Source organism: Erithacus rubecula, assembly GCF_903797595.1.
Source record: "Erithacus rubecula genome assembly, chromosome: 9".
In the NCBI taxonomy this organism is placed as follows: domain Eukaryota; kingdom Metazoa; phylum Chordata; class Aves; order Passeriformes; family Muscicapidae; genus Erithacus; species Erithacus rubecula.
The window spans coordinates 28,160,258-28,176,397 of record NC_136660.1 but is presented as its reverse complement, the minus strand read 5'-3'; the positions used below and the strand labels follow the sequence as shown (position 1 = coordinate 28,176,397).

General features: G+C 37.4%; 1 protein-coding gene across 2 annotated transcripts in view; it reads right to left on the bottom strand.

Moving 5' to 3' along the window:
* Nucleotides 1-16,140, bottom strand: part of ATRNL1 (attractin like 1) — a 431,800-nt gene that overhangs the window by 35,176 nt on the left and 380,484 nt on the right. For both annotated transcript variants that reach the window (XM_079312937.1, XM_079312936.1), the window contains one exon: nt 15,830-15,944. In XM_079312937.1, the coding sequence (XP_079169063.1) occupies nt 15,830-15,944 (115 nt within the window). The remainder of the gene's footprint in view (nt 1-15,829; nt 15,945-16,140) is intronic.

The following is a 16,140-nucleotide window of genomic DNA, read 5'->3' as shown; positions in this document are numbered from 1 at the left end:
ATTTACTGTGCTGTATCAGTGTCCAGCTTGATGGTTATGTGACAGCTACAGGCTTTGTGCAGCAATCAGTCAGACACTCCAGATTAGCATTTCCATGCTCCCAAACCAGCATTTGCTAGCATGTCCACATTTGGGTATTTTGGTAGGATCTAATGAGGGAATTGCTGCCCAGCACCCCTCAGAGCTGCTGAGTGGGATTTGACAGTGTAATTGCTCTGGTACAAAGGATGGAGCTGCCTCTTCCCTGAGCTCTGTGTCAGGATGTCCTGTGCTATCAGCTGATGTAAACTCTCCCTGGGAGTTGGGCTTCACATTCTGAGTGGGACAGGCTGTGATTGTGGTTGTTGGTTATTACAACCTTCACACTCTAATCCTGCTGTAGCAGTTTGTCTCATTTGGGATATAAAATCCTGCACGTCTTGAATTTTTCATAGGGTCTGCCAGAAGTGCAAAGTGGCCTCCCATAAGTGTAGAAAAATTACCTGTGCTAAAGATGGTAAAACAAAATTCTGTATCCAGTGAAGAATCCTGACTCTTTTAATGCCTGACATGGTTTCTGATTGTTTATTTGACTATCTGGAATACTTTAATGTATCTACCATCAAAGAAAAAAAACCAATAATTTATGATAAGAAGATGCACAAGAATAGTGCTTTCTAAAAATCTGTTTTCATATTACTATTGATCAGTGGAGAAGAATCAGAAAAAGCATCACTGAAGCATAATACCAGGGAAACAGCATTTGAATAAAGCTCTAGTTAAGCAATAACAAGTAGTGAAAGTTTATTACAGAATTTCTTAGTTTTATCCTGACAGAATAAATTATCAGATTATAAAGTTATATCAGCTTCTTAGGGGACAATATTTATCCCACAGGTAAGGATTACTGGAATAATTTACAAATTCCCTCTGAATGAATTATGCATCCTTGTAAGCAAAATGTACATCACAGACCCCAAACTGCCACACTCCACTTCAGCTGGGATGCAAGCCACACTTGCTCCCTAAGACAAATCTCTCTTCATTAAAAGGAATTTTCATTGCACCTTGCTACAAAGTGCCACAGCCCTACAGGAAGAAATAACTGATCCCTGCTGGCTGAGTGCACCAGACGTGAATCACTGACTCCACTGTGGATGGAAAGAGATGGGCATGTGTGTGGGAAGAAGGAATTAAAGCTCAGGGCCAAGATCTCTGCAGGAAATCCTAAAAATAGCCAAACTTAGAAGAAGTGTGGAGTAAGCTTTCTGGTTTCAGTGTCAAATCACTTAGTAAAATTAAAATTTTGGAAGGAGAAAACCTGAATCAACCACGTCTTTGATTTCCCTGTTACTCCATAGATCCTGCATATTGCCCAAATTCAGAATTATGGTGTCCCATATCACCACCTCACATTTCAGACATGCCAGCTTTTGACTGTAGCAGACAGCAGTAATTAACAGTGTAGGAAGAATGGGTATTGTGCCTTTATAAATGGAAAACTGAAAAAGAGGCTGAAAGATAAATTGGCACTCTAAGGAAAAAAAAAAATACTGCTGAATGACTGGTATAATTTCAGTAACATTTTCTAGTAAAATACTCAGTTTCCCCCTTCATCCCTAAGTTCTCTACCTTCTTGCTGTACCTGTCTTTGCACAGACATAATCTAGGGGACTAACACAAAGCAATCAGGTCTAGAAAACACGACCTTGACCAGTTTGGATGAACTGGGATTATTTTGATATAGGAAAAAGGTGATAGAGTGCAAACACAAAAATATGAATGTCTGCAGAGAAAAGGAAGAAGGGAAATAATCTTTTTTCCATGCTCATTTTGGGCATGATACAAAGTAATGGGCTTAAATCACAGCAGAAGAAATTTAGGTTAACCATTAGGAAAGATTTTCTAACAGGAATGCATGGGGGAAAAAAATTTCCTAGGTAAGAAGCAGAAAGTCCATTTTTGTACAGTTTCATGAACAGGTTAGACAAACATCTGCCAGAAATAGTTTACATGCAGCTGATACTGCCATGAACAGGGGAGATGGGAGCAAATGATCTCTAAAAGTCCTTTCCAGCCTTATTTTTTTTATGATTCTGTAATCAACTTTGAAAGGAGCTTGGCATCACTCCTGTTGAAAATAATGGGAGCTTGCAGTGTTCTGTAATGGCATTCCAGATTTTCTCCAGTACAAACCAAGGTGGAACTGTGTGCATTTCAGTGGAGGGGAGTGGGACCTCCAGCTCCAGTAGCTGCAAGAAGGGTGGTAATTTATACCCAACTGCATTTGTCACACTCAGTATCTTGCATTGCCAAGGCCTTTAAAAAGCAGAAATTTGATGCCTCTTTCAGGCCATTCTTCAGATTCTGTTCTGAATTGAAGCTGATGAGTAGCTGATAATGTTTCTTAGGTGGATGAGTAACTGCTTTTAATGCACTGTTTCACATAAATTAGAGCTTTCTCTACTCTAAATATTATTCTGAGCATATATTCTTAAATCATCAGAAAACAGTATATTAAATGATGGATTTTAATTTTAAAGCACCATTTAAAGCTACACATAATTCTTCTGCCATATCAGTCAGAACAATGCTCTGACACAGCTCAGGATGTGGTTCCCTGTGCTGCCAGCCATGGTTTGCTGTTTTCTAAAAGACAATCCCCCATTATTTTCATCCTCTACATATACAAATGCAAATAGAATTTATTCAAAGGTTATTTCTTCAGCATTCAAATTTGAAATTTAATAATGACAATCTCCAGAAACTGTGAAGAAAATTTCATCTGAAGTTCACATTTATACTTAGATAATTTTTTACCTTATGACCACCATTCATCTGTTGCTTCCCCAGGAAAAGATGCAGCCTATTCTTTAATTTAATGTGTTATGCTGTAATAGTGTGCAGTGTAACTTGTTATGCCTTTTGCATATTGATACATTTTCAGGTAACCAAAATATCTCTAAAAAACCTTCATTGTGTACTCCCAGTTGCAATGTGCTATCAAAGATTCTTTATCTGTTCCATCATGATGACTAATCAGTATTTCTCTATTGTGGACAAAGATTCCTGCATGAATATATTTGACAGGAATCATTTATCTGAAGAAAGAATAACAGATTAATCTGCTCTTCCCTAAGGGAAAAAAAAAAAAAAAAAAAAACAAACAACAAAAGAGAACGACAGAGTATCATACTTAGATGCTGATCTGAAATTTCATCAACAAATAGTGAAGAAGAGTCCTTATCCTTGACTGAAACATTTCTGCTGAGGCAATGCAGGGATCTGGAAATTAATGAATGGTGTTATGCATTAAACAATGCTATGAACTATTGCTTGGATTTTTTTCTATTACACTTAGAACAATGAATCTGAGAACAACTCAGACACTGTTCATTTACTCCTACAACATCCTCACAAAGTAGCATTTCCATTTTACAGAGAACACAGAGAAAGACCACGTGTCCACAAACACACATGGGGACCTGGTTAGCAGAGCAAGGGCTAAAATCTACTCTGGGTGTAAATGCCAGTAGATGCAAGCCCCCACAAGAATTTTCTCACTTTTTGATACTATTAACTACAATCAGCCACCTAAAGTTCCACCTGCAGTCAGTGAAACAGTTTTATTACAGAGAGAGCTCTGCTGAGCCCACTGCTGTGAGAATTTGAGCCCAAGGAGGCAGATCCAGCCACAAACACTCAGGAAGAGGAAGGGCTGTGGGGGAATGGACAGCACAAGCCTTGAGGGGGTTTTGCAGCTGGAAAAGTGCCCTGAGTGATGTTCCCAGGGACAAGTCTGAAAGCCCTGAGCTGCAGTTATGGGTTTCATGCTGCTACATCACTGTCAGAGGGTGAGGATAAGGAAGGTTACCCTTTGATCACTGCAATCCAACTCTTCTGCCTTCCAGGGCTTGCCCTGTGGCAAGGCACCAGATATTTTACATCCCACTTATAGTCTGATTCACTCAAAAGCAGCTGAGGACACTGAGTGCTTGACAGAAGACACTTCAGACTGTGTATCACTGAATCATGAATTATAAGTAATAAATATATATATATATATAAATAGTACAAATTAAGATAGATACATTGTCATTCTAAACTTCCCTTGATCATTTCATGTTGAGTCACTCTCAACCCTAAATATAGCTTGCCATTGTGATTTTCTCTTCAATTTTTCCCTTCTAGCCTAGCATGTTTTGAGCACTGAGACAACTTTCTTGAAATGAAAGACCTTAAGTGAAAAGAGTCTTTTTCAGCCACTGTTCAGAACCATACTTCCTGCTTAGGAATTTGGAGGATTCACTTAATGCTAATGTTCTTCAGGCCCAAACATTTTAGAAAGAGTAGGTTTATAAAGGGGAATTCTTTTAGAAGTATTCACATACAGATGCTAGTTTAAAATATCCCTCTTTTGGATGGATTATTTTGTCTGCCATTTTCACATATTAACTAGCTATCAGTCATTTCCAAGCTCATTTTCTCCAGTATGAAAAATATATGCAGTTTAGTGTGTGACTCACTTGCCAGGTCCAATAACATTTACAGAAGACTAGTTTCATTTCATGTTATATTTTACTTACTTTCATTTCTTTAATAGATTTAACTGATCATTGGATTTTTTTAGTTCAGAGTTATTTTTATATAATTACTTTCCAATAATTTTCTGGTTTTATTTTATAATACAATAAATTTTGTATGCTAATTTTGCTATGCCCAAAGTTATTCCTTGTCATTGTTTCTGCAGCACTTATTATTTACTTTATTTTGTAAGAAAGAGCAGAAAAATCAACTTCCAATCTTTTTTGTTGATGTTGTTATTATTATTTTTTAACCTAAGGAATTGCAGATATGACATGAGAGAAACCCACCCATCTAGTGCTAGTACAGAGTAGTGCATCCTGCAGAAATTTTTGAAGTAGCTCTGCAGTCAGGCATGATTCACCAGGCTGTACAAGTTCTGACAGCCTTGCTAGGCTCCAAATCATTCCCAAAACAGCATTTGGTGGTTTCCACACTGTTCCCCATTTCTGTCCCACAAAGACTTAGTCATCTGGGTGCAGCATTGAGCTGGTGCTGTGTGTAGGCACAGAGCCACACTCAGATGCCAGAGGATGATGCAGGGAGAGCAGAGCTCAGCCCTGGGCTTCAGCAGGCAGCACTGACCTGGATCTGCTTATCCCTACAGGAGCTGACATGTGGATCTCTCTGGAATATATTCCCTTACCTCTCTCTCAGTTCCAAAATGATGAAGCAGAACTATGCAAGGCATACAAATAAGAGAAGTTGAGAATTTATCACAGTAAGAGATTTGTCATTACAAGCAACAGCCCTTCTCTAACAATTGTGACCTAATTAACACAAAGCCAGGGCTCTCAGCTACCTGTGGGTGTTCTGAGTTAAAATCTTCACTAGGTTCAGACTAGTTCCTTCAAAAGGACATTTCCAGTGATTTCATTGCTACAGAGCAGTTCACCCACAAACAGCAAGGATGTGAGCAATAACTGAGTTCACAGTGGCAAGCTCACACTTGCTACAGGAACTAAAGTGTCCCTTTAAGATCACTTTCCTCATTTTGCTATTCAGTTTTACTAATGGAAAGATTTGAACTTTAAACCTTATTTCTTTTCGTTTGTACTTACAACAGTAATTGAATACATAGAGCATGAGAGGAGTTCATTCCCTATCCCTCATCTTAAAAGTGTTTTATACTTACTAATAATATTAGTTCATTTGTGCCCATAAGCTTTAAAGCATTCTACAATAGTTGTGCAATATTGATTGAAAGGGGTTAGATCAATTTATTCCAGAAACTGAGCAGCTCCAAACTTTTAAGAGCTACTTTTAAGTAAGAACTGTCCCTATCATGCTTTTAAACTGCTAACAACAGAAAGCCCTGACATTCTTCTGTCAACATTTTCCTGAACCACAAATTGCTCATGCATTAGAAATTCACTTGAAATGGCATAAAAAGGCTGTGAAGTAAATGTATTCCTGAAGCCTGGGTCTGCAAGCCAGTGTAATTTCAGAAAACACCATAAAGGCTGTAAAGACAGCAGATGCAAGGACTGAATTTAACTACGTATGATAACTCAATTTATTTTCTCTGTAGTCTAGTAACTCAATAAGTCTTTAGCAGTTTTGTAAATAAACAGATGGATGCCATCAAATGCCAAAGAATGATAAATCTGATTGGTCTCTGTATAATTTCGGACAGCTTTATCCCAAAAATAAGCAGTAGAAGCATCTTACTCCAAGAGTGTGATAAAATAAACATGGGAAGGTGGATTATGGGCAATTGCATTGTCCCAGTAATGAATGAAACTTTCCATGATGCCAGGACTAAGAATTAGGACAGACCTCAATGTAATTCTTCTTCGTTGAAGATTGACTTCTGTTGATTAAAGAAAAAAATCTGTTTTTCCAGGGATTCAATGTTAGAGTAAGGAGAAATAGGTGATGGGACCCCTGTTGAAAGATTTAATTCATATATAACTTTAACTTTGAAAGGTTTATGGTTCTAATTTAGCTGTAAGCCATCTGCTCCACATTGTATGTGTTGACTGAATATAAAACCAGACCACCAATTTCACATAGGAAGGAACTTATCATCCAGTGTGTCACTTGCACAGGGATCTGCTCACTTTGCCTAATTTTGCACCTCTAACCAGACATGTGTTAAACCCTCAAAGTTTAACAGCACAAAATTTAAAAAGGTGCTCTGTTAGGTTGAGGTGTACATTCACATGGCCCCACTGCTTCCTATTTTCCATGTAAGAAACACTGTGCCTTTCTGCTAAGAGAAGGAGAACAAGATGCTGCTTTACAGAATTATCTGATCATCAGTATTTCTGCTTGTGTAAAATAAATCACACAATTAAAAGATATTTTTTCCCATGAGACATCCATTACAAACTACCTAAGTATTTTATAACCTCTCTCAAAAAAATTCTGAAGTGAGAACTTCCCATGTTTGTTAGTTGCCTTCATCATTCTTTTTTTCTTTTCCTTTCCTTTGTAGATGTCTGTATCATTTATGTCAAAAGAAGAAAAGCACACTATGATTTCTTTCAACCAGGGAAAGCTTAGCCTTGCAAAGGGCCCTAAGGCTCTGCCTGGGAGACAATCAAATTTGAAGACCTAAGTTTACAGCTTTTTAAATTCAGAAAGACTATGAAAATGGCTAAAAAGCATCAAGCAACAAAATAGGCTGTCATTTACAGGCAAAGACATGAAGGAGCCAAATCAGAATTGTCAAAAGTCAAGATGAGTTAGTCCTTGCAAAGGTTTAGTAAAACAAACATCCACAGATTTTCATTGTCTATAACTAAGAGACCAAAACAGGACAGAGTCATTAGGTAGAAAAAATGAAGCAGAGATCAGGTATTTTCTAGATATTGTCCCAGGGGTGAGTTTGAAGGTTTTCAAGGAGGGAGATAATGTTTATCAAAGATGGTCCCATCAATATGGATAATGGAATGAGGATATGGAAACAGAAGAAACAGAAGTTTTATGAAATGACATTAGGGTAATCAGAACACTAATTCTGTAAGAATACCAGAAAACAAAGGCTGGTAACAGGGAAATTTAATAATCTGTCATGTCAGATGCATACAAATTGAGAACAGTAACTGCTGTTTCTTTTTTCAAACTAAATATTGTCTCCGTTCAAGGAAAAATATATTCAGTTATTTGCTGATCTATTAATCAGACTCTGCTATGAGGTACTTTGCTAGAACGAATAATTAAAGGCAGGTAAATGGAAAACAGGTCAAAATGCAACAACATTTCATCAAAGATTGTGCCAGAATCCCCTGATAGTTTTCTACAATAAGTTAGATGATTTTCTGGGGAAGAACATGCAGAACATTGTCCAGATTCCTGAAATCTTATAATGTGAGAATTTTTCAACAGATAAATTATCAAATGAGAGGATAGAGGAGTTATGGAAAGTGAATAATGGCATGAAGGAGAGAAAACAAAGAATAATTTTGAAGAGGAAGAAGGCTGATAGAGGTATAGCATGGAAACTAGAGTCATACTTCTTACTGTTCATTTTTGTTTTCATGAAAGAGCTTGGCATTAACATAATTAAATTCAATCATGGGAAACATCACTATGTATTATCATACAGATAAAGCTTAGACTATAATCCAGAAAAAGATGCCTGACCCCAAGAACTTGAGGAATATACATGTGGCAGATTGAATAGAAAAATTCAAAGCCCTGTATTTTGGAAACAAACAGAAACTTACACTCTAAAAGTTTACAGTCCAAGGAAGAAAGTAAGTTGGCTGCATAAATATCAAGTTGGAAAGGGGAGGGAAAAGTTTTAAAAAGTAAATGTTAAAAGGAATACAGCAACAAAATGTTAATGCCATTGGGCAATGCCAGATGGGCCTTCACATGGCACTTTGAGCACAACCTGGCCATGCAAGGTAAAAAGAGATGAACTGAGGCTAAAACTGGGACAAAGCACTACAAAGGTGCTCAGAAGAGTGACAAAAGTGTTCAGGGCAGACCTCATTTGCCTTGGCAAAATGAAGGTGGAGACCAGACCTGATTGCTGTGTTAAAACACTGCGGGTGATGGATGAAAATAGCAGAGCCCCGAGGAGTGCAGCTGATGGTGAGAGGCAGCTATGCTGGAGGGATGGTGTTTCTTTCCAGGTTAGAGCCTTTGATCTCAAGGTTTGGATTCTATTGCATATCTTTGAGGTAAGAAGCTTTGGATCATGAGCATTCATCATTGCTTCTCCATTCCCATGACAATAGGAGAGAGGAAACCACCAAATTGTCACCGGGATGCAACCTGGCACTAACTCACACCTCCCCACTCAGGGGAAGAGATGGACATGCTGCACCCACTTCACAGCTCAGAATTTTACATTTTACACCCTCTTCAGACATTCTTGCAATTCCCTTTATGCAACTAAAGCTGTGAAAACCCCAAAAGAGAAAAAGTATTCCTAATTCTCTGGAGAAACAGTGACAGTTTTGGATTGAACAATGAATAACTAGTTGTCAAAGCTATGTTCACAGTACTTAGTAGTTTTTATTAATGTCTCATTTTATTGAGTCCCTCTAGGGCAGCAAATCCAATGATAAAGTTGTAAAACAACCATCTCCACCTCCTCTATTCTCCCGCTCTCTCTTTTTTCTTCTCTTTTTACTTTTTTTCAGCTGATGGCTCCACAGCATGCAGGTTTTACTGTCCAATCAATAAGTTACTTTTGCCAAGATGTGTGGAAGACACGTTGCTAACATTATACTGCATGCTCTTAATATTAAAATGTTTATGTCCTTCCCAACAATATTCTTCAGAATTTAAAGGAATCAAGTTTCTATGACTAGAATGATGTAAAAGCTAATTCATTACAGAACCACCTAAAATTCTGCAAAAGAGCAGACAAAATCAATACCTCATTCCTCATCACTTACAAAGCTAAGAACTTCTGTACTTTTCAAGTAGACTTTATCCTTCACATTGCAGAAATAACTGCTCTGGGTTTGGGCTGGAGTAGGGGTGGTGGTGGCTAGCAGGTCTTATTATCTACTTTGTTTTTGCTATTGCCATAAATATTTTTTAAGTAATCATCAGCACCATCTGCCACTTACCAGAGTGTTCTTTTCACAGTGTCAATACTATAAACACAGTCTGCTCCCTCATTTGATGCAGTACAGAAGGATGGAATTAGGCAGAAAATAGTCACTCCAAAAATAGGCCTTACTGCTCAAAAGGAAGCAACTCCTCCAGTAAAATGATCTTGGGAATAGATGATTATAGTTTACACCAAGTCTTAGAGCTATTTTGTTAAATATCTCCAGCTAACTGAAAAGAACCCTGGATTTTACAGTCTCTCAGTGTCAGGAAGTTGAAGTTACTGCTTAATATACTAATTAGGAGTTTAGCTCAAGCTGAAGTCATTAAAACTCTTACAAAGACCATTTTGATTTTCTCCCACAATGTTAAAGTTTCCTATTTTTTTGAGCATTTAACTGGTATCATGTTGGTAACTAATATGGAGTATCCCTCAACACAATTACCAAAATTAGATTTCTATACAAAATACTCTAGTCATGCCTTACGTTAGAGAGAAAGATTAAACCCAGTCTTCACACAGTCTAAACAATAAAAGCAAACTCAAATATTTCTGTCCCCCACTGAGTCTTTTATAATATTGTAGAGCTTCTGGTCAAATAAACATGACTGTGCAACTTTGCATAATAAATAAAATTTCTGAGTCACCCGTGTATTTTGACACAAGTTCCAGACATCCACATTGAATTTGTTTAATACATAGTTTCACTTATTTCCAGTTCCATGTTGGGACTTCAGAGGAAATAAGAGAACTGAGATTTTTTTGTTTTGATATTTCATTATTTGAAAAATCTTGCTACTTATGATGGGGAAAGGTGTCTCTTCTAAGTGTGTCATATAATTAGTTTTGGTCATTCCTCTAACGTTTTCTCTGTTTACAGGCTACTTTATCCTACATAAATACTACTGTTAGATTACAAATATAAAATGTACTTTGGTGAATCAGTGTCAATAAAGCAGCAAATAATGAAACTAAGCCAATATTTTGTCTCCAAAATTACAAAGGAGAGACAACAGTCAATCTAGAGAAGTGGCTTCCAACAGAACAAAGAACAGGATGGTGCAGAGAAATATGTTTGCTTAAATAAAAAGTAGGATGTGACTTTGTAGGGCCTGATAATCCAGCTGGGAAAAACTGAATGCAGAACTGTGTTTGTTCTGATCTAGACATCTATCATTTTTCAGTGTTCCTTTTTCCTTCTGAAATATTTTAAGTTTTAGATCTTTTTTAGATGCTTAGGAATCTAAATAACCAGTTGTGAATATCTTCCCATTTCTATGTCTACCTCCCCTTTGCTTCTCACCCCTTTCAGTGTTCACAGTTTTTCTTCACTAGAGCAGAGATTCAACCCTCCTCTGTGTGTCTTAATGACAGTGTATTTTCTGCTACATCTTTTACTTATATTTTTCTACAGGAAAATCTATACTCATCCTTGTAGCACTACTGAGTTTATTGGGTCGTTTTTGCAAGTATGAAAGGACTGTGCAAAGGAATGTGTTTGTAGCAGGTAGAAATTCATGAGATTTACATATCCCAGTGTATGTCTGCAACCAGTTCTGCATATTGAGATAGTATTTTACAAATAGTAGAATGCTCTTCTACAAATGAAAAGCCATAAGCTGTGGTTTTGTTTCCAAGGGTCAGAAAAATTGAGCATTATAATTAAATATAATACTCTATAAAAACTATTAGTTAATTCGTATTTATGTTAATGTGCCTCTTATGATATGCATTAGGTTTTTTGCATTTTAATCAGAGAAAATTATAAATACAATCAAGAAAGCCTTGTTACTGTTTTCAACCAGAGCTAATTGTCTTGTAGAACACTTAATGAGTCATTATTCATTATGATGGTGAGGACAGGGAAGGCAGATGGCATGGTAGTTTTATTGATTCTGTGATCCTACTGTAGCTTGCTGATTAAGTAGGATTGAACACCCCAGTTAGTGCAGCCAGAATTACACAAAATTCTGTTTTGAGTCAAGGATATCAGACAGGAACTTTCAGATAGCACTGTTCAGAGGTCTGCCATCCTAATTTGTACTTATAACAGAATATTGCATGCATTCTTCCATTCCAACTTCCATTTAATTTCCAAGTGTTATTGTATGGGTTAAGTCAGATTCACCTCATCCAGGCATAACCATGGAGGTGTTAAAGACCTGCTAAGGTTTAACAGAGACTCATTTGTGCACACCTGCAGAGACCATTCAGCTCACTGCCTCAATTGGGAGCTTCCTCTACTGGGTGCTCTATCACTTTTACCCTCTTGGTAGATAGACAAGTGCTGTTGTGTGAAAGTAAAATAACCTGTAAATAATCCAGAAATTACACCCCTTGATTCTGAATTATTTTGAAATGGTTTAATATTCTCATTTCTCTTTGTGCTTTACAGCACAAAGTGGCCTTATCCCAGAATGATGCAAACATTGTTTTATAAACTTCTTGTACAATAACTCAATACCTCAAATCATGGGATTTAGTTGGCTTTAGTAGTAATGATGACATGGTCACAGTTCTTTTAACATAATTTATCACATTACCAAGATATTCTTTCTGTATTGCCTAATATATCACCAGAGCTGTATGAAGACCTTGAAGGAGTTATTCTTGGGCTTTCCACTGCTGATAATTCATAGGCACCTTTTTCTGCATTAGGTTATATATTATCCTCTTTTTTCTGGTCTAACTTGTTTTGTTCAATCCCCTTTGAGATGTATAATTTAGTTCTTTCTAGAAAACTGGTTGCAGCTGCTCTCATTATTAGATCTGCTTTGATATTAGAGGAGTTTAAGCTATTTAAATCACGGGGTCAGAGACTACAGCAATAAAAGATGATCTCTAGTTTCCAGTGTATCATAAAACTTGTAAGTCACACATGCACTACACTGATGCACTTGTACTGATAGATATGTGAACCCCACAGAATTGGTATTTTTTGTTCTAATTTTGTTCTGATTACACAGGTACAATGCAGTGAATGAGATAACTGCAGAATGAAGAAAGCACACTTTTTATCAGTCAATCCAAACTGAGAAATTTAACTTCATGTTTTGCATTTATCATTTTAATTTATACTTTGCCTCTAATTTTTTTCACCTAAAGGGCAGTTACTTCATTTACTTCAGAGAAGTATAATTAAATTGTTAGCTTACACCCAAAAGAAAATGTAAGGTCTGCTGTGAAACACCTAACCTACCATGATGGCAACATTCCGTGCCTTTCTGTCTTTTCAGAATGCTTAATTCTACAAATAGCTGCTTCATTGAAAAAATCCCTTCTTAAAACACAAATCACAATGACTAATGTTTCTTTTTTTTTTTTGCAATAAATTAATTTTATCAATATTTTGAGCAAATCTGCATAATCAATCTCTATAAAATCTACCTTAAATCACATATTTTAACGGGTTTAACTGTTGAACTTGCAGAACTAGGACTGAGTGCTCAGCAGTGTTGTTGAAAGTCTGTAAAACTGTGAGTATTTTCTGCAGGAAGCAGAGAACACACAGATCTGCACTGGGACATATGGTCTTTCCTAGAGAAGTTTTTTGCTGTTCATAGCCTTTGGCCAAAGCCCACCATCTGTAGCTTCAACTTTTCTTCCAGCTGCTGGTAAAGGTGAAGAATAGAACATATGCTGCACAAAGAGTAACCTTTACATTAGAGTTTAGTTTATTTGTTGGTTTGTTTTTTGTTAATATTTAGAGATGTTTTTCAACAAAATATTTGTTAACGTTAAACTCAGAAAAATAAAACTCAAATTCAGAGCTTAAAAAATTAGGTATATAAACTAAGAACTCCAGTGGAGCATAGATTAGTTATTTATGTAAAGAATTTGCTTCCTCAGTTTTGGAGAAATTGCAGGACAATAAGAGTACAGCCATTCATTCCCTTGTTGTGTTTGGGATGTATGTACAGAAGGAATGAATCCTGCCCTCTCCCAGTGTGAACTGGGAATGAGTGTGGTTGATGCACCATTTAAACAAAGATGCTTGACACACTGTCAGTTCTGTCCTATAGCAATCCCAACGAGCTGGAAAATGGCTGTGTGCAAGCAATAGAGGATTCTAATATTACTTGGCAAGACATAATTACTGAACACACGACTTCCACCTCAGTATCATTGGTTTTGTCTAACTTAGGTCATAAGGGAAACCAACTGCATAGAGAACGTGTGTGCTGCTCAAAGTTTCCACATCATTTCCAAAAACTTGGCAGTTCTCACAGCATCTGCTCCCAGGCAGCCCAGGGTGCTGCAGGACAGGAATGGAGTGAATTAGCAGAGCTACAGGTATGCCAATAAAATTGCATAATAGCTCCTGCCTGGCCTAGGTATGGGTACATAGAGCAATCTATGAGTACAAAACTCATAATGCACAAGAAAAAAAATATTACAGCCACGTTGAAGCAGCATGGCTGAACACCTCAAGCATTTCTATTTGCTTCTGACCCTGAAAGTTGTAGGCCTAAATAATTTATGTATTTGGAAACACTAAGTAGCTTGCAGGTACCATATAACAAATGGAAGAATAACATTCCAAATATATGCCTACAAAGCAATGAGAAGACAGAACATACCAGGAGGACAAAGCATATTTAAAAAAGAGGTGTATTCTTTTACAGGTTGAGAAACATGCAGAATGACACATCTGAGGTGGTGCTGAGCCCAAGTCCTGTTTCAAAACACATACACTGTCTGTGCTTTACACACAGCAAAGACCTACAATTACTTCTCAAAGACTCCTTTATATGGTAAATAGAAGCTGATTATGAAGAAACTAAATGAATACATTTTTACTGTCAAGATGTACATAATAGGTAAGTTTGAAAGCAACAAAAAAACTCCCTCCAAAAACATTTTAAGCTTCAATTTCAACAATTACTTTTAATTTCCTTTCATAATGTTTTTTCTTGTTGCAAGACTATAAACACCTTCATTTCTTTTTCATTTCCTTAAAACACGAATAGGGAATAAGCTAAACATCCTTCCTCTCTCATTGCTCTCTTCAGAGCACTTACATTTATATATTTCTTCCAGGAAATGTATTTGACAAAGCATCAGTAACAATTTTATTTTCATTGCACTTCCAAAAATGATATTCCAAGCCATAAACAGCATTTTAAGAACTAAGTCCTCATCTCAGAACTCAGAGGGGAAAAAAATATAACACCCCTCACCCTCAAAAAATGAACTAAAACTCCCAAATAAATAACAGATAGTGATCAGGCCAAAAGAAGAACACTCAGCTGAGCTTATTTCCAACATAAGTCAACTGAGTTTGCCCTCATCATTACTCAATACTTTTTAATCTCTTAAATGGATTTTTGAAGGTTAAAAGGATATCTCTTTTGGCTCTTAACGATAAAAGTTAGCCTGAAAGCTTATTTTCTGGTTTATTCCTGCATTTTGGGCACATACCATGCAGTCTGCTATTTCTGCAAAGGTGTTCATTTTGGCTCCAGCTCCAGTGAGCTCTGAATGAATAAACTGGTCACATGTGCAGTGTGACAATACTGTCTACACTTCCTTGTCATGGTTCCTTCACATCACATCATTATAGGCAGCTATTTAAAGGGTTGTAAAGGTGCAGGTAGGTAGCTCCTGTTCAGGAAGTGTTTTATGAGAATGTTTTTGTACAATGATCTAGCAGAGAAGGTAGGTCATCACCAGAAGTGATTCCAGATAATGCAAGTACTACTTTAAAATGAGCTGGGATCACTTCCAAAGTGAACACCTCCCTACAGAAGCATTCACTCACACAATTCCAGGTTTTATCTGACAGGCATTCTGGGAAATAGTAGTATTTTAATTGAGTCCCAGCCAGCAAAGTGTTGGGATTTATGCTGCAAACTAGACTGCACTAAATTTTAGCCTGAAGTGAAAATACTCACTGGTATTCCCTGTACAGCCTCATTTACAGCAGCTTGAGCTGAAACCATGGAAGTGACTGCATATGATTTTTTTTTTTCCCTGAGAGACAATGTTGGAGCATAATGACATGCACAGGTATTGCTTCAGGAAGTCCTAATGAGATGTGGCTGGCTTAATCACTGGGCTTTTTATTTGAACACGACACCAAATTCCCAAGAAAAATGAAACACTGGGGATAAACTTAACATCAGCTTGACCGAGCAGCTCCTCGTACCCATCTGCTGTGCCATTACTTTGGATGTGTGAGGGTGATTTTGGCCAGGCAGAGAGTGCAGAAGCAGACAGACACCACACCCACCATGGCAGCCTTACCTGACTGCCCAGGTGGTGGAACTCCTGATGGTCCCCTGGGCAGACACAAAAACACCGTCAGCACGGCAGCTCTGTTTCCTGAGCACGGCTCGATGGCAATCGGCTTAGGAGCACCCTGCCAAAGGAAGAGACCCAGGTTAACCTTGAGATTTCCATTCCACTTGCACTTGTGCACCTTTAGTTTATTTTAAGGCACAGTGTAAGGCTGGGAAGACATTTTTTCTTAATTAGTTCTTTGCGTTCAAGCAGATTGTGTTAACCGACTTAAAAATGGGCTCTGACAGCCCACGCTGCAGATCTACCCAAACAAA